The sequence below is a fragment of the Mycetomoellerius zeteki genome, unplaced genomic scaffold, assembly GCF_001594055.1.
Source record: "Mycetomoellerius zeteki isolate Tzet28-1 unplaced genomic scaffold, Tzet1.0 scaffold167, whole genome shotgun sequence".
In the NCBI taxonomy this organism is placed as follows: Eukaryota; Metazoa; Arthropoda; class Insecta; order Hymenoptera; family Formicidae; genus Mycetomoellerius; species Mycetomoellerius zeteki.
In genome coordinates this window covers 29,524-52,813 of record NW_017256623.1, presented here as the reverse complement: position 1 = coordinate 52,813, position 23,290 = coordinate 29,524, and the positions used below count along the sequence as shown (strand labels likewise).

At 33.6% G+C, this 23,290-nt stretch overlaps 3 protein-coding genes across 3 annotated transcripts in view; all 3 read right to left on the bottom strand.

Annotated features, from left to right (window-relative positions):
* The window catches only part of LOC108721327 (dual specificity protein phosphatase 10), a 37,749-nt gene extending 37,566 nt beyond the window's left edge, over positions 1 to 183 (bottom strand). The window contains exon 1 of the mRNA XM_018445817.1: positions 2 to 183. Coding sequence (XP_018301319.1) covers positions 2 to 104 — 103 coding nt within the window. The 5' untranslated portion in view covers positions 105 to 183. The remainder of the gene's footprint in view (position 1) is intronic.
* A 6,538-nt stretch (positions 184 to 6,721) lies between these two features.
* Positions 6,722 to 8,952, bottom strand: LOC108721295 (uncharacterized). The gene is made up of 7 exons (XM_018445772.1): positions 8,897 to 8,952; positions 8,752 to 8,814; positions 8,450 to 8,521; positions 8,292 to 8,348; positions 7,966 to 8,067; positions 7,713 to 7,883; positions 6,722 to 7,550 (listed from the first exon to the last, which is right to left on the bottom strand). The coding sequence occupies exons 1-7, from the start codon at positions 8,950 to 8,952 to the stop codon at positions 6,722 to 6,724; spliced, it is 1,350 nt and encodes a 449-aa protein (XP_018301274.1).
* A 2,847-nt stretch (positions 8,953 to 11,799) lies between these two features.
* Positions 11,800 to 23,290, bottom strand: LOC108721338 (general transcription factor 3C polypeptide 1). The gene is made up of 15 exons (XM_018445849.1): positions 23,209 to 23,290; positions 22,750 to 22,943; positions 21,614 to 22,505; positions 20,226 to 20,997; positions 19,086 to 19,920; positions 18,523 to 18,768; positions 17,619 to 17,897; positions 16,380 to 17,315; positions 14,916 to 15,957; positions 14,199 to 14,758; positions 13,754 to 14,027; positions 13,154 to 13,382; positions 12,883 to 13,075; positions 12,577 to 12,673; positions 11,800 to 11,926 (listed from the first exon to the last, which is right to left on the bottom strand). Exons 1-15 carry the CDS (start codon positions 23,288 to 23,290, stop codon positions 11,805 to 11,807), a joined length of 6,753 nt encoding a protein of 2,250 aa, XP_018301351.1. The 3' UTR covers positions 11,800 to 11,804.

Here is a 23,290-nt window from a genome sequence, read left to right as displayed (position 1 = left end):
CCCGGCGACAACGATCTCTTGACGGGCGACGATCTCGCGGCGCGATGGCTCGTCGTTGACTGTGCCGCGCTGTCCCGGCTGACCGCCGATATCTTGGCGCTCATCCTCGCCACGAGGCCGCCGGGCCGCCCGGCTTTTCCGGTGATCCTGACTCACGTACCAGGAAGCTCAGTCCGGAGGACGACGTAGGAGCATGCCGGCTCGTCGAGTCACGGAGTGACGGGTCGCCGCTTCTCAGGTTCCCGTGATTGTTCACGCTGACCTATAAAAACATCCGTCGAACACTCGTTAGGACGAGACACGTGGACATGGTAACCTGTCCTCCCTATAGAAAAGTTTCTTAGATTCAAAAAAACTGATTTGAATCAAAGAAATTTGTGTATTGAAGTGTAAGAAAGCTTTTGTGTAAGAAAAGCTTCTTTTATTTGAATGTCATCTCTTGAAATCAAGTAAATTTTTATTTTCTTCAAAGATATTTTCACCTCAACGAAAAAAACGATTTCTTCAATTTAAATATAATATTTCTCTGAGTGCTGCCTTATAGAAATTTAATATTAGTACTGACCAATTTAATCACTTATTATTTTGAGTATTAAAAGTATTGTTAACAATATTTTCATACTCAAAATAACTACCGTTATAACATTACTTTTACTATTCGAAATAATAGTGATTAAATTGATTACTATTAAATTTCTACAAAGACTGTCAGTAATAAAACAACAGACGGAGGTAAACCAAGAAAACAACATTCATTCGATAAACGAAACGGATCTGGAGGTCGATCGTGTATCTTGAAATTAATGAAAATTACAAAAATGAGCAAATTCATCAGAATATTTATAAATAATATTAAAGAAAGAAACTTATTGGACCGTGAATTATATATTATGTGAACACAAAAAATATTAGAATATTTATAATTTTATTGATAAACACCTAGTGTGAATTTTGCTCACTTTTGTAATTTTCAGTTCACTCCAAGATACACAATCGACCTCCAGATCCGAGCTACACGTTTTCTTGTTATTCACAATCAACGGACTGCGCATTTATAATAATCATACTCCAAGAAATTTAACCCTTCAACTTCCTCCAAGTACGACTACAATGAGGGACCGGAAACCTTGAAGGATTGAGAACAAACAAATGCAAAAACTTATCCCTACTCCGTCATTCCTATGCAGTCATTCATCTTCGTGACCTTTCGCGTCTCGTTTGAGTTATCGAAAAAAAAAAGAAAAAATTGCGAATGAAGAGGAGAGACAAAAGAGAAGAGCATTGACTTCAACGGAGGAGCCTTGAAGAAGACGGAACAGGAACTCAAGGGAACCAAGGCGATCCAGAATTTCTCGTTCGTCCATTCTGGCGATTCGATCTGAGGCGCTCTGGCAAAAATAAAAATTGAAGCACAAGTCGAATGTAGCGGAAGTGACAGAAGCGTAAACGAAGCTTCCGAGGCGAAAATTGAGACAACGAAACATAAAAGAGATGTTTATGCTCCTTTACGTTTCGTTGTCTCAATTTTCGCCTCTTAGGAGCTTCGTTTACATTTCTGTCACTCTCCTTACACATTCCACGCTTCGATCTTCATTTTAAATGATGACTCTTTGAAAGAGGAACACGATCGGTTTTTAAACGTTTAGCACGCACCTTGACTGTGATTCCGGTAATAGCGGCGCTCGATATACCTTGCGGGAAGGGATTATCGACGCTGCGGAGAGAGAAAGAGAGAGTGAGGAGTTACGAGCATAGTTCCCCCTACACCTGCGCGACATGTGGTATGTACGTGTATATTTAAACAGCGTTCTCAGCCTCGGGGCGAAAACGCAAGGCTGCGGCAAGGTCTCTCGGCGCCATTACCGGTGCACACAACCGAGAGAAAGCCGCTCGAGCTTCTCTCTCTCTCTTTTCCTCTCTCTTTCTCTCGCGCGCGCGCGCGCGCTCGGATAAAATAATTTTATTTTCGTGCCGAGAGATAAACGCGTACACTCCATCGAGTATCCCGTCGAAATATAAGGGCGCGCCGCACCGGAGAGAACAGTGATGATTCATCCCGAGTGAGGGCCACGCATTTAGAAAAGCAAAGATTCGAAATGCGACGTCGAGCTTTTCTCTCCCATCCCTTCCGGTTTATCGATTACGGTGTTCTCGCGATGTATCCACTTTGGGTTCAAAATTCCCGAATGCCATCCAGATATCATTTTATCCTTATTATTCATCGAATGTTAAACCCTTTAAAAATTTAATACTATAAATACCGGCCGATTAATCACTACTTTTCAGTATTAAAAATATTGTTAACAATACTTTTAATACTCAAAATAAGTAATTCACTGGTCGGTACTAGTATTAAATTTCTATAAAGAAAGGATAACATATTAACCTGGAGAGTAACGGAATCTGAACGCACTATTATGTTCACGTGATTGGATTTAATTAAATTCAAGTAAAAAGAGATAAATCAAAACGTGTTCTCTAACACTTTAAGGCCGGCATTCATAATTTTTATATTTAAGACTGTCTTAAGTAGCCTTAAGATGTCATGAACCAATCAGAGAATCGTATTAATATCTTAAGACATATACTTAAGACGGTCTTGAAATAATAACGGACTACTATAAGCACACAATATTCCTAGAATGTTATACGAATACTACTTACCTTTTTTAACATTCATATAACATTCTAAGAATATTGTGTCTTACAAGACATAAATACCGACCTTAAAGTGAATCTTACTCTCAAAGATTAAAATTGAACTACTATTTTTCAAAACTGACTCAATGCTCACTCTTTAAAGTGAGATTTCACTCTAGAGAACTTAGAGAGTATCCAATTAATTACATTTTTAATCGAGTCATAGATCCAAGCATCCTTAATTACATTTTTAATCGAGTCATAGATCCTCCAAGCATCTTTTGCGCGGCACACATTAGAGAGGGGCGTTCGAGCCCTCTTTCAGCGCATGTTCGCAGGAAAACGGAAAGAAATGTCTCACGCACATCTCACGACGTTCCGCGCTCCTCGACGAGTCCTCGACGGTGTTCACATCCTCGACTCGTCTCCGCGGATCGACCTCGTACATTCGGAAATTGTCGCACGATGTACTCGAGTCGGACGTCGCGACGCGACCGTCGACGTGCATGGCCCCGTCGACGCCGTCACCGAGGACACGACTGTGCCGGAAATGTCGCCCGCAACGCGGCCCTCCTCGTATGTACGCGGTGTCCTAGGTAACCCGCCGCCGGAGTCCGCGTGAATACTATGCGCGCGCGCGCGGATCACGTGTACCGAAGAGAGTATCGGATCGATTTCTTCACCTGCCTCGACACAGAGTTTCTCAATAATCTGCGTTTCTTAATACCTGCAATCTTATTCGCGCATACAAATAAGCTTGAAATTAAATCTGCAAAAAGATCGCACATCTAAAGAAAAGCGGAATGTAGTTGAAAAGCTCTTGCTTGCTGCATATCCCACTCCCCTCTTTCTCTCTCAAAAAAGCTAATTTTCGTACGATAATGAATAGAACAAATTGATGAAGTTATAAATTGATTGCATGCTGTATTTTAATGTTTATTTAAAAACGTCTAAAAATGGAATTGATCAGTTGAGTTTTTGACTTATTTCTTTCGTTTTTTTTTCTATGTTGCTAATCTACATACATAGTATGAATTTATATTCGCATATTTTTCTCTCACCTTTATTGTCATGGAGACGTTCTATTCTAACTTTTGCATCCATATATTACAAGAGTTCGTCTTGTTCAGTGCCCCACATTTCCTGTACTTCAAAGAATACAAGTTAGAATTTAAAACATTAACGAAAGAAAGAGAAGAAAAAAAAATACAAGCCGAACGCATTATTCCATGGTATCGCACGTTAAAATTTAGCGCGATAACAATAAGCTCTCGATATGGGTACCACTGGTGGATACAACGATCCAATCTGCTTCCGTATTTAGCAAAGCACGTTTATTCCATGGCATTACTTCACCCCTTGCGAGAGTATACTCATCGTATTTAGATTATATCGATTGCCGTTGCGCGTCATAGCTTGACCTACTTGTAACGTTGGACGTTTCTTATATATTATATACATATGTATGTATACACACAGCGAGGCACTTAACCCTTAGTTCTATGACGAAAAAAGGTCATTACATACCACGCTATTTGGTCGTTGTACTGATTCCAAGCTGATTGAAAAGGAAGATATTAACCGTTACGTCAGTTATGTATTCCTGTACGATCTTGTAACGAAATAAAAAATGTGTGCTTTTATTAGTGATGGATGAATGAAATAAGTAAAAAATGACTGCGTTTAGCAGAGAAAACTCCGCTCACTGAGCAAAAAAGGGATTAATCTATGATTAATATGTTTACTTTTTAAGATTAATATGCGACTTTTAATTACGCTCCACCACTCACTGAGCGCCAATCTTACAGTCCAAACACGACACTAGAGAAATAATAAATAGTAATAAATAAGAAAAACTATGATATTAAAGATTATTTGTAATAGACAAGTTATTTTACATTACGAATTATAATAAATAAACATATTAATCATAGATTAATCCCTTTTTTGCTCAGTGAGCGATTTTCTCTGCTGAACGCAGCCAATGGAAAGAGTACATATTGACTTTACTGATATAATTAAATAATTAATCGATATTTTTATAAAATTCAGTTTATTGAAGTAGAATATTTAAAATCAATTTTAAGAATGCTTTCAGTTTTACTTTCTTCTATTTTACTCTTATAGTGAAGGAATATAAGAATGTTTGATCTCGTAACAGAAATAAATAAAACGAAAGATATAAAATTAAACATACTTTCTTACTCCGTAATAAAATTTATAATAATGCATTGAACATTTCCATCAACATTGCTAAGTTATAACTTTGTCAAATCTAAAAACTTATCCTGAATATTTAAAACGAAATTCAAAGTTTTCAATAACGCCAATATAATCTTTTCATCAAAGAATGTTTTTTCATAAAGAAGCAAACTAAAAATAAATATTTAATAACGACTTATAAATCGTAATTTCGTATTAAGCACTTTGAATATGTCAAATATGTAATTAATAATACACAAATAAAATATATTCGATTAAACATAGCATGCAACGACAGAATAATTATTAATAATTAGTTAATCCAATAAAATCAATGTCAAAAGAGACTATTGTAAAATTACAATTAAAAACGTGTAGGTAGACATCAGGCAACTTACTCTCAGTGAAAATTTATATTCGACACGAATCTATTTGCTTAATACGAAACGCATAATACTTTTCTTCAAATTAGTCATGAAATTCAGAAAACTTGTACGATTGCTTACTCAACGCGGAGATACCGTTAAATTTTTGCATTTAAGCGCTATATATAAAAAATATATAAAGAAAACAATACTAATTAATAAAATATTAACCAACACAAACAATAAAACCTAAACGTAGATAATGCAATAAAAACTGAGCATTTATAATTGTATCACATTTAAGGAGCTGCGTGATTCTATGTTTTTGCAGATTTTGTTGTGCCGCGACAACGTAAAATATACTCGCATACGTAGAAACAGTTTGATGAGGAAAACGACTGGGAAGTCCGGACAGGGAGGTTTGTAGTCGATTTGCTGCGCGAGCTGCAGCATCTGTGATCCGAGATTCTCCTCGATAGAAAGTTTCTCGAAATTGCGCATGAACGTGTCTTCGAGGCTGGAAACGTAGAGATGGAAAGAGCTCGATGTGTCTCTGCTAGACGAACTACTCTCCTTAGTAGCATAGGCAATGCACACGTTGCAATTAACGTGCACCCGCAAACACTCGTTGAGCAGAAACTCACACACGCGTTTAAATGCGCTTCTCTCGGGCAGCCGCAAATCGATGTCACGATAATTTGTCGTAGAGATGTTCAAAACTACTTGAGTAGCGGGCGGAACCTCATTAGCTAAAGAGGACACCGACGGGGTTGACGCTGTCTCTATTCGCTTAAGCATCTTCCGTCCGTTCACGGCAGAATTGCCTCCGCTTGAATGCTCGAGGAAGTGCTTGCTGACGAGATTCTTGAATGCGTAAGTAAACAAGATAGGCGTGGGCTTAATGCGATTTCCGCTTTGTCGTCTAATAGAACGAAAAACGCGCTCGATGCTCTCTAGATTCAATTTTCTTGTGCAGAGAGAAGGCAGCTGATGCTGTTGCAACACATTCCACAGTTGAATAACCGCATTGATCGTAATCTGCCAATGATCAAAGCACTTGATCGACTTGACGCACGCGCCATTTCTGTCCACTATCTTTATCGACTTCAAGAAGTCAAGTGTCTGCTGCAAAAAGCTCATTTCGTGCATGCTACCCGTGAAAGTTTGTTCGAAATTCTTAGTATTCGATTTGGTCGATGCAGAGGAATTGAGAATGTCGAATAGCTGATCAAAATTGCGTATAAACTCCATTGTGCCGATCGTTTCCAGAGGTAATTCACCGGATGCAATGTGCGCACTGAGACCTGCAGCTATGCTACCACTGAATATTTGAACAGCGTATTTGGTTTCCATCTTTTGATATCCCTTGGGCTCCAAATGACTCAAAGACAATTTAGGGGCCAATGGCAGTCGCATCTGACTGTCGCGCCTGAAAAAGAGTTCGATATCCGTCCACGAGGCCCTTTTCTCGCTGAAGCGAAGCTCGTGAATTCTGAACACGTTTCTGGTCGTTCTCATTCGTTGTTCACCAGGAATGACGGGCGTTCCGCAGAAATCCCTAGTAGTCGTGTTAGTCGCAGAAACGTTGGTGATGTATTGGTAATTAAAACATGCACGGTCGCATTGATGCTCTTTAATCTAATTATTGCTTGGAATATCAGATTCTTCAAGATATCGGTGCGACACGTGTTACTGTGAAAGTAATAGGCGATAGGCTGTTCCCAGTTGCCATCCAAACTACATGCCATTATCACCAAAACCTTTCTCGCTAACGTGCGTCGCTTCTCTGCACCGGTATCGTGGAAACCGACGATTTTGTCGCGCGTCAGATTGTAAAAGAGATGTGGCCTAAGTCGCATCTCGTTCACAGACAGGGAACAATGTCTCTCCGTCGACGGTAGTGACTTGATCTTCAAACGCAATGCATTAAGCACATTGTCATTCAAGCCGGGCAGCATATCCCAATTGCGGATGTGTCTCCACAGCTGACGAGTTGTAGGCAGCAAGCATAACGGCCGGTAAAATCTGTATGCACCTGATGCCATGAAGAATAACTCGAGCGCGAGTTGCTTATCCTTAAAGTTCTTTTTAGTCTTAGGCTTCTCGCAAGCATTGATGCACGCTGAGACTAACATGGCGGAATTACTTGGTAGTAAGTCTGTACACGCCGTTTTAAATTGATTCATGTTCAGGCGATTATCTTCGTTTTCCGCATTGGATGTTTTCCTTCGCTTTGCGACCAAATTGTCGTCACAAATCTCAGATTTTTCCATAGATCTCTTCCCTCGAACCCAAGATTCTGGTGTCTGTGTCGAAATATTCCAATGTCTTCTTTTTGATGTCCTGTAACAGTTAACAAACTTTATCTTTAATATCTTTATTTTATTGTTAAATTAACGTTTTTGTATATTTTAGTGTAATAATCTGACGTTAATCGCTAAAATAAATGTTTACCAAACTTTAGTATTTTTGTTAGTAATATTAATCCTTGATAATGATATTTACTTGTCACCATTTTGGTGCGTTGTATGAACTGTTTTTGACGACGTTGTACAAACCGATACCGTTTTCGACGTTGTACAAATCGATACTGTTTTTGATGGTGGTGTACAAACCGATACTGTTTTCGACGTTGTTGGCACTGGATAGTCCATAGATGTTAAATCTATAATATCTCTATTTAAAAAAGAAATAACTTTCTGTATTTAACGATTATAAATGACGCTATATAAGCTGAGATTGCAAAATCGTAACTTACGTATTACTGCACTCTTCTTTTGGAAATATTCGCGACAATGTCGACACTGCTTCCGTATTCGTATCTATTTCTTTGATAAATTGTATTTCCGCAGAAGTATCCCTACTAATAGAGTGCATTTTTAATACTTTTATTTTTTCCAACATATTGTAAATAAATTAAGACTTTATTTACATTAAATTCTATTAGCAAAACAGGAATAAATAACATATTACTAAATATTAATTGAAAAGGAATAAGTTGGATATTTTTCGAAAATAATATATTCAAACGCGCGTATTAATTGACTTTAGTACATCTCTAACATCTCTACATTTCTAACTCGCCTGTTATCATTCTCTTTCTTCACGTTCAGCAACAGGGTTTGAGCCGATGATATATTTCTGATCAAAATTAAATACATTATTTAATTGTTATAACATAGAACATAAGTTAAAAACTAAATTAGAAACACAATATCAATATTAAAGCAAACAGAAATTACCTATCTTCATATGCCTGTTTTAAAGAGGATTTTGGGAAAAGTGCTTGTACTGGTGAAATTATGGCTGTGTCTCTACATCAAGAAATCATTTTTATTCAATTAAGATGATCAATAAAAAAATATAACACTCGTGCAACAAAACGGAATTTATTGTCTGTTATAGATTATGTATATATAGTACATATATATATATGTATATACAAATTTACTTAAATCGTTTATATCAATATAAATAGATTAATATAATCGTTTATATCGATATAAATAGATTATATTATTCTTATAGCAAAATAGGAGCTCACCTTTCATCAGGTTTCATGGGATGCGTTTCAGATACTTCGGATTGTGATAAATCTGTAGAGTTTCTGTAAAAGAATCACATATTTAGAAACTATATTACTCCTTGAGCAAAAAGTGAGAAGATTCAAGTGGAACTTGCGAACTTACCTATTTCTGCTCTCTGGCTTCAAAAATATAGTTACAAAAGAAATCGGTTGAAACATTTACATTTTTAATTCTTTTTAAATATAATTTTAAAATATGATATTCTTATTTAGAAATTATTTCTAGCAATATTGTAGTAATATAATAGGTATATATAACTGTAGATAGTAACAGATACAAATAGATATAAATATTTACTCACTCTCCCGTTTGTTGTAATGGCTTCAAAAATATTGATGGCACAGCTTCTTTACTGAGATAAATTCTTCCTTCTATATTTCGAAACATTTCTACTCGAAAATGTAAATGACATAACCGATAGAATCGATTCGCCATTTCTGGGCCTACTGGCACCAAATCCATTCTATTGCATGCTTTAATCCATTCTAACCATCTAAAATTATATAATTTTAAATGTAAATCTAACAATGAAAATATAATGTTATATATCAAATACAGAACATAAATTTGAAGATTTATTTCATATAGACAAGCACAAAATTAATTTTTAAAGAATATATATAAGAATAGAAAAAAAGATATACAAATTTACAAATAATATATTACTTTGCAACAAATGCTAAAAATCAAAATCAAAGTCATATTTGAATAATTCGGCCAATTAACCAATATGATTAGTTAATTCCTTCTTCGTCCAAGATCTCAAAACAATTTCTAACATTGTGGGCACAAGGCTTTATAGTTTGAACTGGTTCGAACTAGATACAAATACCTTTTCCTATCTTTTGGAAATCGAAAGAAATGTCGTCTCATGATTTTTATATTCAACATGCAACCTGGTGCAGAACACCAGCGAGTGTTAGTTCCAGTTCCATCCATTCTTTTTAATGTAATATATTATTTAACACACTGCACTTTTTACTTGGAAACCTAAAGTATAAGAACAAATATAAGTTTAATCATTGTAAATATCTTACTAATGTTATGCTTTGTACACTAAAGAGTATATTAACATTTTTAAGTCTGCAAGTTTTGTATTAAATGTTACAAATACAAGACTTAATTTAGAAATTTCAAATATTCAAATCATGGTATTGTACATAATGTTACTAGATAATTTTATATAACAGCTTTGAAATGTATAAGCAACATGTAACTGTAAAGATTTGTTTCTTACAATAAGAATTTAAATTAAGCTAAATTTCTTATAAGAAATAGTTTAAATAACACACATAAAGATCTGTAATATTATATCATAGAAATAACAATAATACAAATAAACTGCCCGAAATATATTTATTAATTTCTTAAAATATAATTCATTAATTTCTTTCTAAGTAGTTAATTAATTTCTTAAGTAGTTGATATTTGAATGTAATTTTCTTATTTGTAATTTTGAAATTTGTTTAATATGTATCTTTTATGTAACTTATCTACTATTTTCTAAGTTAAGGTCTAGGTTGCTAGGCAGCATTATGCTGATACCTCACCTTTTGATTGTGCTTGCTATCATAATATTCTGTCTTTCTTGGTTTTCTTGTAAATTGTATGCACATCAATAAAGCTATTATTATTATTATACGTTTCCATTTTTTAATTATTCAGTTTATTATTGTTATAGCAAAACCCAAATTCAATGAACTGTCATTCAACAATTTCTCACAGCTTCACTTACCATTTTTTATCTACTTTCATACAAGTACACTGTACACAAAATCTATCCATGTAAAATTGTTATAAGTTATTAATAAAATTGCATACTTAATTTTCAAGCCTTATCTTACAATAAATTTAATTTCCTGCACATACACTGCCATTTGTAAATATTTGTTCACCCGTCTTTTCGTACCTTCCATAAATGTGGAGAGAAATTTTAGAAAATGTTTACCTTACAATCAAGACAGCAGATGACCTCAATCATAAAGTTACTTGAAGGAAGGTTGTAAATTCTATAACAACTCACGAGCGATAAATCCTTCAATTTTCGTGTACAAAACTTGGTACTTGTCTACTCTCAAGTCTCTTACATCGCATCCTGTCGATACACGAACGATTCTTCCCATTTCTCGATTCCCGCTTTCTCGCGGGCGCAACTTTTCAGAGATAAATAAATGATCCGTTAGATTAAACCGTCATGGCAAAGTTAAAACGAAACGCGTATTCGGATTTCGAAGGAAAAAAGGCGAGGAAGAGAAATCACAGAAAAGTATACGGGAAAGGAATAATGTCCATCACGTTTCTTAACAAACGAGAAACGAGGATTTCGCGCGAAGCGATGCGTGCGTTCATAAAAAACGTCAGCTGAGCATAATAGATTCGATTGGTTGACCTCGAGCTTGTGCATGGTTTATCAGCCAATTGCTGTTCTCGCTGAATACGCGGCAATTTCAAAATTGGTTGTCTTTTTTCATCTTTTAGTGCGCGTATAAAAATGCATCGAGATCCGAAATGTTTAATTTATCGCAAAGTTTTCATGTTAACTTTGTTAAAAATTACATTGTTATTAACTTCAACGTATCTTTATTACAATCTTTACATATTATTGAAAAAATAATAAAGTACAAAGTATTTTTAAAAGAGATGTAGAATCGAAGTATTATAATAATTTCATTCGGAAATATTTTTCTAAACATATCATACATACAAAGGTAATATATAAACATCTTTCTATATTATAATAATATTGTATATATATTATATAATACAAGCTTCATTCAGTTTGAATGTTCACGCGCTTTAAGCGCTTATAATCATCATAATCATCATTCCGTTTTTATATCAAATGTTTGATGTTAAAACAAGGAATCGTTCAAATCGAACGCAGTTATAATCACATACTGTACAACAAATGTCTAATACGTTTTCATCTATGCTTACCATGCATTATATACAATACATATGTACACATATGATACAGATATATGTATACATATATAAAAAAAATACATAATTATGGCATAAAATCTGCGCTATATGTTCTCGTACTCAAGAATATACTAAATTTCAATATAGCATCTTTGGTAGGCTCAAGTATTATTTCATCTTCAGTGGACCAACCAACGGTATCCGCAGCTAAAATTAAACCAAAAAATATATTAGTGAGAATGTATCATAACAATTTGATAAAAAAAGATAAATCAGAAAAAATGTAGCAAATATCAGAAAACAGCATACGGTTCTTCGTGCCTAATAATAAGTACCTTTTATTTAGTGATACAAGTCAACAAAATGTCATTCTACCTTTTTTGCATTCCATGAATAACAAAAATAGAACGATACTTGTGTTACTAAACGGCAAGTATCCATTATCTATCTGAGATTAACTGTGTAACATTTGTAATAAAATAAAATGATATTATCATACAAAGCACTCTACCAAAATATTTTTACAGATTGTATAAGACAAGAAAGCAAATTATCTGAAATATTAGTACATAAATATTTTTTATTCGAAAGATATTATCGAAATAGATATATCGTTAATCTTTTATAAATTAGCACGTGTATATGTTTAATTAGGAAAATAGAGAAATATGAAATAATATTTATGCACAGATAGATTACAATACTTTGAGAATGTCACATGAAGTGACATATTGTACATGCGTACGATAATGAATATAAAGAATGCGAACATGTTGATGCAGACATTAATTAAATATCAAGTATTAGGAATCTAAAAATTTCCAATTTTAGTAATATTAATTTTAATGATCACATACTTAGATTACTAATGTTAACTGTAAGTGGTGCAGAGAACAGAGTAACGCGCGTTTTCTTCAAGAGCTTACTCTCTAAACATCTCAACTTGACCAGCATCTGCAAAAAATTATTTTCATTGAAAGTTAGCTTCTTGCAATAATATCAAAAAGAAAATGTATGCAGGTTGCATATTATTTTTTATCAATAAGTTGTAAAAACTCTGAAGTACTTATATCTAATATAAGATCTAATGGAGCGAGTTTTTTAAGAATCTGAAAATACTGACTTATTAATTTGCAAGTATATAGACAATCAATAAAACGTACCTCAACTAATTCACGTGTATGGAAGGGTTGTAGAACGGGAATAAATCTGCTTTGCATTTTCGCCATCGTAAGTCCAGGATGAAGCATGCAATAACTCAGGACTGCACCTAACATTCGATCTAAAACTTTGCGATTTAGCACGCCGTCTATACGTATCCATGGCCTTATCGCAACTTTTATTTCTTCAACAGTTCTGAAAGAGAACAATTCAATATCATTTTTCAAGAGGCTTCTCTAAGAAAATTTTTTTTATTCATATATGATTTCATACGTAAAATCTAGTTGCTGCGCTGATTTATACACATCCTTTTGTGGAAGTAAACGTGTCTTTTGCTTATGCGTTCTTTTTCTTGTACGTAAATTGCTTTTCTTATTAATCTCGCTACCTTCTTCCTTTTCATCCTTCTCGTTAATTATGTTGTTGTCCGTTTTCGTGTTTTTCTTTTCTTTGCTGTCTTGGTTGTCCGATGATGTTGAAGGTATCGCATTATCTATTTCGCCTGCAATATGTTTATTCTAAATATTAATCGTTAAAAAAACAATATATTAAATATAGATAACTTAATCCATTTAGCAATTCAACAAATCTGGAAACGTTGATTTTTTTTAATACTGTCACTTTTGTAAACTTTATGATACAAAGAAACACACACTGAAATATAATAAAGCATAAAATATAAATTGAATATAATATTCTGTGTGATAAAAGCCTCTATATTTTAATAAAATTTTTTAAATGGTACATATAGAATTTGTAATACCAAAATCTTATTCATAATTATAAATGAGAATTGATGTATTCATTTATGATTACGAAATAAATATTTTAACAAAATATAAAATTAAAATATATAATATAACTATATATTACGTTTTTCATTTGCATCCTTTTCATTTGCATTCATCTCAACGTTTATTTCAGTTATTTTCCCCTGTTGCATTGTGGAATAAATACTATCCTTAAATGACACTAAGGCTTCTTGTTCAAGACGATATATTTTACAAGAATTAATTAACCAGGGATCCACATAACGATGATGAATATACCGTGGTTTGGTCACACCAGAGCGTAAAAATATACGATTTTCTGTTAAAAGCGAAACGATCTTGTACAAGTCTTCTCCTTGTTCATTGAAGAACTCATCCTGGACAAGGCAAAAGAAAAACAATTTTTTTAAATAATTAAGTTAGTAAAATATTTTTAGGAGAACTGCTGATTTAAAATGTAAAAGACCGCTAGAAGATAAAATAGAAAGAAAAATTGTTCTCTCTCTCTTTCTCTCTCTGTGTGTATGTGTGTGTAAAAAATGAATTACCAGCAGCTCCTGCGAACAGACGCCGATTTCTTTCTTCTCCTGAATGAACTCATACACTGCGTCGGCATATTTCCAGTTAAATGCTTCAGTTAATTCTTTGTTTTTCGTCATGAACGTATTCTTGTAGTCAGTGTAAGGAACAACGTTCTTCGGAAAAACAGCAGTCTGATTTAACTCGCTGAGAAAATCGTTTACAGTCTCGATCTTCAACGGTACTAATTGACTAGGCACCGAATAACCTTGAAAATTCTCAACGTTGTTTAATGATGTTTCTATAGTTGAAGATGACGATGACAATTCCAAGTTATAGAATATTCTAAAGCTATTAACTACAAAGTATTCGTGCGCGTGATGACTGTCGGTCATCGAGAGATCGTTTAGCTCTTCCTTCATCCTCAGCATAGATATTCTAGTATATTTCTTTTGGACGTCATTTGTAGCCTCTATCTTGTTGCAAGAACTAAAATAATTCATCTTAGGCGACATGTTCTTGATAATTTCACTGACACGTCGAGAAATCCGAGTTATATCGATTATATTGCTCGGCTGCACCAAAGAATCTGGAATTAAAACAATATATATCATTTTAGACAAATCAATATAAAGTTATAAAGTTTGATTGGAAATTGCAATATGATTTAATATTGCATATAAACTATTTATTTTATAATTATTTCTAAAGATAACAATTTCATAATGAATAAAAATATAATATACCTTCTTCCTTCATCTGCTCCTTTAACTCATTCATAGATTTAAAAGATTTGGAGTTATTCAAAAATATTTTGTCGAGGCTTCCAAAATCTTCACATAATTCTTCTTCAAGAATCTTCGATTCCTCATTTTCTTCCGAGTCCTCAAAATCTATCGAATCTTCGGAGTTTAGTCTTGCTCTCTTCAAGAACTGCTCTTCGCAGTCCATAGAATCTTCCTCAGTATTAATAGATCTCTTCCTTGAAGAACGATTTGCACGCGTTTTCTTCTTACTTTGCTCATTAGAATGATCCTTTGAATTCGTCTCTTCGTGTTTATCATTTTTGTCAAGTGATTGTTTCTTATCAAGCAATGTATCTTCATTTTTCTCATATTGGTTTTCTTGTTTTCTTTCATTACTTTCTTTGTTTTTACAAAAAATCTTCGACATTGATTCTTCAGAATCGTCGTTCTCGATGGGTCTCCTCCTCTTCAAAAAATCTTTTTGTGTCTTATGGGAAGTTTCTTCCGTTTCAACTCCAGAAACTTCAGCATTCTGATCGTTGTTCTCAAAGCTCTCCAGATTAAAACGATAAAGTCTTGTTAAAATATCTTGGTATCTTTGGGCAGCTCTAAAATAAGTCTCATCTTTGCCTTGATATCTCGCGTCCAACATAATAATTTGATCTGGCATCTCAATGTCAAAGTCAATTTGATTATGTGCTAAAAGATCATGCATAGCAGCGACGATGCCACTGGAAACTGGGATCTCAATACCGTTAAATGTTTCTTGTTCCTGTGAGGGGACAATATTTTTTTGTTCAGAATACCATTGTAGTAATTTTACAAAGACATTGTAAGAATCCTTAAAAACATCATAAGTCCATTTAGTTTGAAACCTATGGATATAGTTAATGCTTAGTTGATACTGCGAGCTACTCATCGGCATATAGTTGCCGTATTTCTTAATAGTTGCCAAGTGATGCTTTTTTACTGTCACCATTTGATCCGATTTGACCTTATTCATTGCTTGCTTTAGAAGGGCCTCCGAATAGTGTTGATACACCTTTAATAAAATAAATTACTAATGAGCCGATTAAAAATTTTTTGCAATACAATTTAAAAATTTTTTAAAACAATATAAAATCAACATATTGTTATATGTGTATTGTATAAATATACTGGATAAATTCTACCTAAAAATAAACAATAGACATCTTACAGAAAGAATAAGAATAAGGACATTATTCGTTAGTAACATCTGTTAATAGATCAAAAGAAAATCAAATGCTGATTTTATATTATTTAACACACACACGCATGCACGCACGCACGCACGCACACACACACACACACACACACACACACACACACACACACACACACACACACACACACACACACACACACACATTTAAAGATTTAATTAAAGTTTAATTTTCAAGAATTTTCACGAATAAAATATTTTATATTACATATCGATCATACCATAAAGAGTTGATAGGCCCAGGAACGCCTATCCTTTCCACAGCACATGGAACTATGTATAACAGAATTAATAATCGCCGAATGAATGTCAGTGATATTTCGCACATCCTTGGTAAAGCCCTTATTATAATACGGCTTTATTGGATGAACCACTTCGAAAAGAAGATTAAATTCCTGCGCGGTTTTTGGCATCGCCATATGCTTCTTTGGCTTAATCTCCGCAATGTCGTAATACTTTTTCATGATATAATCTACAAGCTCTTTGAAAATCTCTATTAATCGCTTCTCATACTCTGCCGAACTTGAACACTCGCCCTTCAATCTGTCCATCGCACCGCCGTATCGTTTATCAACAAACGGATCCTGTTTAATCTCCTCGACGCCCAACGCGACGCTGTTCACCGTACGTGGCTGTCGCAGCATGTACATCAACCGGCGCTGACAGGCGCGCGAAGTCTTGTTGTACGAGCTGTAAGAGTATGTTCGCAATACATCTCGTACCGTTATGAAACTAACCATCTGCTTGCGTGGATTCGGCGACAAGTAAGTTGTCGCTACTTTGCACACTAGCAGGATATTATCTTCGTGAGTGTCCCATTCCACTCGCAGCTTATTCATCCGCTGCATCGCCCGATAGTCGTCTTCGTCGAATTTGACCCGTGCACTTTTCTTGCGCGGTACCACATGCCGCACAAAGGATTTCTGCCTTCTGGATTGATATGATGACGGTAGAGCCTCATACTTCCGTCCGGCGGTGTTGAGCTGATCCTGTATCTTCTTTCGCAATTCGATTGCGCTGACAACAGGCGGCGGCGGTGGTCCCGAAATCTTCTTCAAACCATCATATTCCGTATACTTAACTGGCTTTAATTGAATTTTCGATAGATGCAAATCCCGTTGGCCTGTATTGGATTTTCCCTGAGTCCTAGAAGTTTGCTGACGAAGAAAATATTTCATAAATATATTCTGTATATATATAGTAAATATATTGCTATACAATTTAATTTATATACTGATATTGATTTAATTTATCTTGATATTAGTCGATAGATTTATAAATTTCTATATATAAATGAAAATGTTTATTTTCTAATTTAAAAATATTTATTATAAATTGTTTTTTATATTAAAAATATATTAATCTTAAAAAAATCTAAAAATTTAAAAACAGAAAGAGACGTTTCATTTTATTTTTTCAAAGTAATCATTTTTTCCTGGAATGATTTCGTCACTCTTTACCTGGGGATGTTTAGAATTATTGCTTGACCAATTCCAATTGCGTTTCAGATGAGCAAAGAGAGCTGAATCAGTACCAGCCGCTCCTTTATGATCTCCGGGAACTAAACCGGTATCTCTTTCTGCGACCTCTTTAGGATTACGTGCTGCAACTGCTTCTATCATAGCAGCCTTCTTGCATAAATCCTCAAGTAGAATATCCTTGCCATGTACCACTAGCCTACCGCCAAGTAGAGTATTAACGCAAATAGTCCACATTTCATACCAATATTTTTCAACGGCCTGCAAAGAAATGAGATATTATTAATGAGATATTACTTCATTTTTTTTAGAATTACTCGATTAGTCCTTAAAATGAGTAGATATTAACAATAAAAAAAACAATTTTTATTTATTTTCTTAAACGTATTAAATCTTAGTTTTTTTAAGGGTATATGACTTTCGCAAAATAGTAATACTTACTATAAGTATTTATTATAAGTATTATTTATTTTAAGTATTATTAAGTATTATTAAATTAATTATATTTTAATTTTTAGTAACAATAATAATTTATTATAAAAATTATTACAAGTATTATTTATTATAACTGTAAAAATTATATCACAGTAATATAATGAGGTGGAGCAAGGATCAGTTTTAAAATAAATTATGCTAGAAAAGTGATTATTGATACACGTGAATTGAATCCAATAATCAAAATATATTTTCTAAATCGAAGATTATAATACAAGTGATTTTTATCATTTTCGACAATAGTATTTTTCGAGATAAAATACGAGGATTATATTTGATTTCTCGGTGTTTAGAATTAAATTTACCACACAAAATTTAGAATAGAAATTTAGAAGATTCAAACATTATTTTTTTAAATATTTTTCCTAATAACAATATTAGTCAACATTACCCGCGTGTGATCGAAGAAATACTTAGTCACTGGATACGTCTTATCTTCGATCTTATGATAGCCCGGTGCTGAAGAAGTCGTGTCCATCAGTTCTGTGCGCCGGTTAATATAGATGAACACTTGATCTTTGTCTTTCAGCCGTTGCGGACCAAATTGCACCAGGCCAAGATAGCCTAATCTGGTGATAGTGTCATGAATATTGAATATATACTTCCGTGCATGTAATAAACTATTGCGTATAGTAACCTAGAAATTAAAAGGAAATCTTTAAACCAAGTAAGCATTATTAACAAAATTTAAAAAGGATCATTAAAAACAATAAGCATAAACATAAGTCTCCCAACAAAGATAATCAACGCAAGGATATAAAAGCCATTGATATCAGTAGAATAACTCGTATTCTATCTTCAAAGATCCAAGCTCATACCTAACTTTCAGTTGACTTACAAAATAATAAAAATTACGATTGTAATTTTTATTATTTTGCAAGTCAACTAATATACGAGATTGTTTAATTGAGTCACATTTTTAATGTGTAAGATTCTTAAGAGTCTCAAACTCACCGGAAGGTTTTTGACGAGATAATGTTGTCTGATTGGGTGATTTAAATAGCGATCTAAATCTGGGATCACAAAGGTGATATTATGTATCTTGGTGAAAATTGACAAGGGCAGCCCTAACAGAACGTCGCACATTAACGCCCAACCATCGGACCATCCATTGTGTTTAGGTAAAGGTGGAATAAACATCTTCCAATTTACTTCAGTGTTATAAATAGTACTAAACTCTTGGATGAGGACGTCGCTGATTTCGTAACCATTAGACCTGAGCATTTCCACCTGTTTTTCCTGAGATAATTTCGGTATGCCAGGGTGATCATAAACCAGGTAGAAGAGCAGAATATGTATTGTTCTCATCCTGACGAATTTCGGGCTGAAACCGTAACGTCTACCAGCTTTAGGATCGTGCTTATAGTTCATGGAGGATAATTTAGTCGCTGTCTTGTTGAGCTCTTGCAATTGTTCCTTAAGCGACTTGTCTGCCTTCTCCTGCTTCTCTGTCTTCTTCACTCTCCTTTGAGACGCTAATAAGCAGAACTTGACCTTTGCTTGCTCGACAGCTGACTTAATTACGGTATGATTAGTATCGATGTTAGGATCGCAAATAAACGTCAAATTCTTCTCACGTCCATTTGCACTTAAGGTCAACTTGATGTTCTTCACTAAGTTATCTTTAGCAAGTTTCTGTAACAGTCTGATGAGAGACCTCTTGTCAATCTTCACATCATAACCCTCTTTATCTTCTTCTTCGTAAATCATCTTCATAAGTTTCGCTGTATCATCAATCACTTGATTTTCTTTCACTGCCTCAATTATCAGATTGGCACGTCTTAACAATCTAAATACAAAAATAAACAATATATAAGAATAGAAAATATTTAACAATATTGATATCTACAATAAAAGAATCTGAGTGTTCGTATTTCTAAATTAAAAAAAATATTCAGAAGTTATAAAAATATAAATTTTACATCAGCAAAATAGACAAAATTATATGCAATAAAAGTTAGATATATATAGCATTTATATATTCTTTTTTAACTAATATACATTCCTCTCTAGGAACAATGATTTAATGTATTTATTAATTTAATTAACTATTCATTTACGCTCTTAAATGCATTTATTGCTATTTATACAAACCTATACGTAATATTAGAGTTTCTTTTTTCTCTATTCTGTACGATTTCCATAAAACCAAAGACTTCATTAACTCCTTTTCCAGTACGAACGGGCTTTTGCGTTATCAAATTTGTCTTTATGCTGTTATAAAACGACGTAGCTTTAGCATCGTTAATTATTTGCTGCAAAGACGTATTAAAATCGTTAAACTTTTCTTTCTTTTTCTTCTTCTTTGTGTTGATATCGAAATGTTTTCTCTTCATTAATAAAGATTTCGACGTCGTACATCTGTATTTAGGTCGAATTTTTGACAATCGATACTTATGCAAAATTCTATTGACAACATAAAACAAATTCTTCAATTCTGTTTCCTTTCTAGCACAATTTTCATCTGCATGTTTATCTTTCTCTTCATCAAGAATCTTATCTTTATCAATAACTGGTGCATCAATATTATCAATTTTATCAATGTGATGATCAGAAGAGGATTTTTTACTTGTCTGATCGTGGATCGCTGGGTGCTTTTCGTTTTCTGCTTGCAAGGATGTTTTGTTCTTCAGATTCTCTTTGCGCTTACTGGTTATTTTCTTGGAGAGTTCCTTAATCTTATGTACCTCTTTATTAAATTGCTTACTCATTTTGCTACTTTTTTCGTATTTCTTTGAAACATATTTTGTAATCCTTTGCCGACCCATATCATTCATGTATGTTGCAGCGATACCCGCTTTCACCACATTTCTCATAAATGACCTAGACTGTAATTTAGTGAGACCCATCTCTCTTCCCAAATTAGCTAAAAATTATAATTTAAAATTTCTTAATTTCTATTTGCCTGAATTTGAAAATTAAATAATAAAATGATATATATTAATTTTTTTGTAATATAATAGAACTCTGTTCACACATAAACACACACACACATACACATATCTGCACTTCATTTATATGAACAATTCATGCTTCAAATAGCCAAACTCATTGAGCTCCTATTATTGAAACTACAGTGCCATTTGGATAACAGGATCTCAACATGTCTTACTTCAATTTTTCTGAACTGATACAGAGGAAAGTTATTGAACATCTATTGTTCAAATCATTTGGTTATCAAAAGTGTACTCCAACAAGTTCGGATATATAAACGGATTCTACTATTTACAATAATTTGAGCAACAATAAATTCGTAATCTCAGATAACGAAATTTTAAAACAATGATTACGATTACACGACATCTTTAATCAGGTTTAACATTCATAGTTACATATGTAAAACTGGCCAATCACAGTTATTCCATTCTTCAGAATAGCTGTAATTGATCAACTTCATCATATAATTACTGATGTTATTGAACCCAATCAAAGGTGCTGAGTAAATGTTGTTAATTACAAAAAATGTATGATTTACTACTAACCTTGAGATATACCTTCTGCTTGACTAGCTTCAATAACAATGTTTGCTTGTTTCAAATAAGGAACATTTAACAAATGATTAGATAGATCCAATTCAATGATGTCTTCATCCTCTTCCTTCTCTTCTTTGTTCCATACATCAGCAACATCCGCATCTGGATATAGCACCTGTACAACTCTAATCTTTTTCTCCTTCGAAGGATCTTGCTTTTGCCGCCACTCACTGGGTTCTGCTTTAGGATACAATGTTCTATATGGTACACAGATGTCTGTCTTTACGATTTTTTGAAAGAAGGCAGTTCTAAACAATTTCTTGATAGAATTCTCAATTCCAAGCTTCTTCCTAATCTCATCGTATTCAGCCACGCCATTGTCTTTGGATCTTAGAATATCAAGCACCTGTTCTGCCAGATAAATCATTTTTGGCTTTCGTTCTATATAAAATCGTGGTAGATGCAACAGACTACCACTGTTGCAATGGCCAGCGCTCTTTTGATGATGGATTTGCTTCGTGATCAACTTGTGTTGCAGTAGAAACTTTCGGTGATAGAACAATGTTTTTGGATCCTCTTTGAGTGCAGCTAAACTGAGTTTGCCTTGAGTGACTTCACCGTGGTAACGAGATCGGCCTACTCTCTCTAAGAAGCAATAGTGCATGATACTCAGATTCAATGTCGGACTTACTTCAACACTCATCAAAGCTCGTGACCTAACGCGTTGAGATGCTACAATTATCAAACTTCGTCCATATTTTTCTGTCACTTCGTCTAAACTTGCATTTATCACATTATTTGTGATATCTTTTCTTGTATGATATGTGGAGCAAGATCCCCTTGCACCTGTCTTAGGATCTTGAATAGGACAGTGAGGATAAATATCTGGTGGAACAATTGGCTAAAATTCAAAAAGAATATAACAAGAATTTAAATAATAAAAAATGCAAGTCAAATTCAAAATAGAATTAAAGTATTAAGAAATCAAATTATTTGTAATTACAAAATCACTTTATAGCTTAATCTTATTGAAGTAGCAAATATTTTAATATTTCTTAAAGCTTTACACAGTAAGAATATTTTATACAAAATTATATATATATATATATACACAAGTATTATTATATTATACTTAATATACTTACTGGTTCAAGTATAATTCCAAGATCAGGATGTACATATTCATAACGATCGAATATCAAAAGTGGATCTCGGGATGTCTCTAATTCGTAAAACTGAAAATCCTTCACTTTCTTGCATATTATCCATATCTGTTCCATGAAGGACTTAGGATATGGCAGCGAATCATTAAACCTGTTTGCTAATCGCATCCACAGTGCTAAAAATAAGAAATAAGGAAATATAAAAAATATATCAATGAATTATTTAAAACAAACAAATAAAAGAATACATACAAAGGTAAAAATAAAGCTAAATCAACAAGATACACACACACACACACACACACATATTACTTGAAAATTATATATATTTAAACAATAATTAACAGTCCGTTGTAATGAAGAAATAGATAAATTATTATCATAATCTGATTTTTTTATATTTAGAATGATATAATATTTACGATATAAAAGTCAAATAACCTTGTAAAGTAATGCCGTCTAAACCTTCTAAGGCAACTTCATCGACGACCGCCTCCACTAAATTACATGACGGATAAGCCAT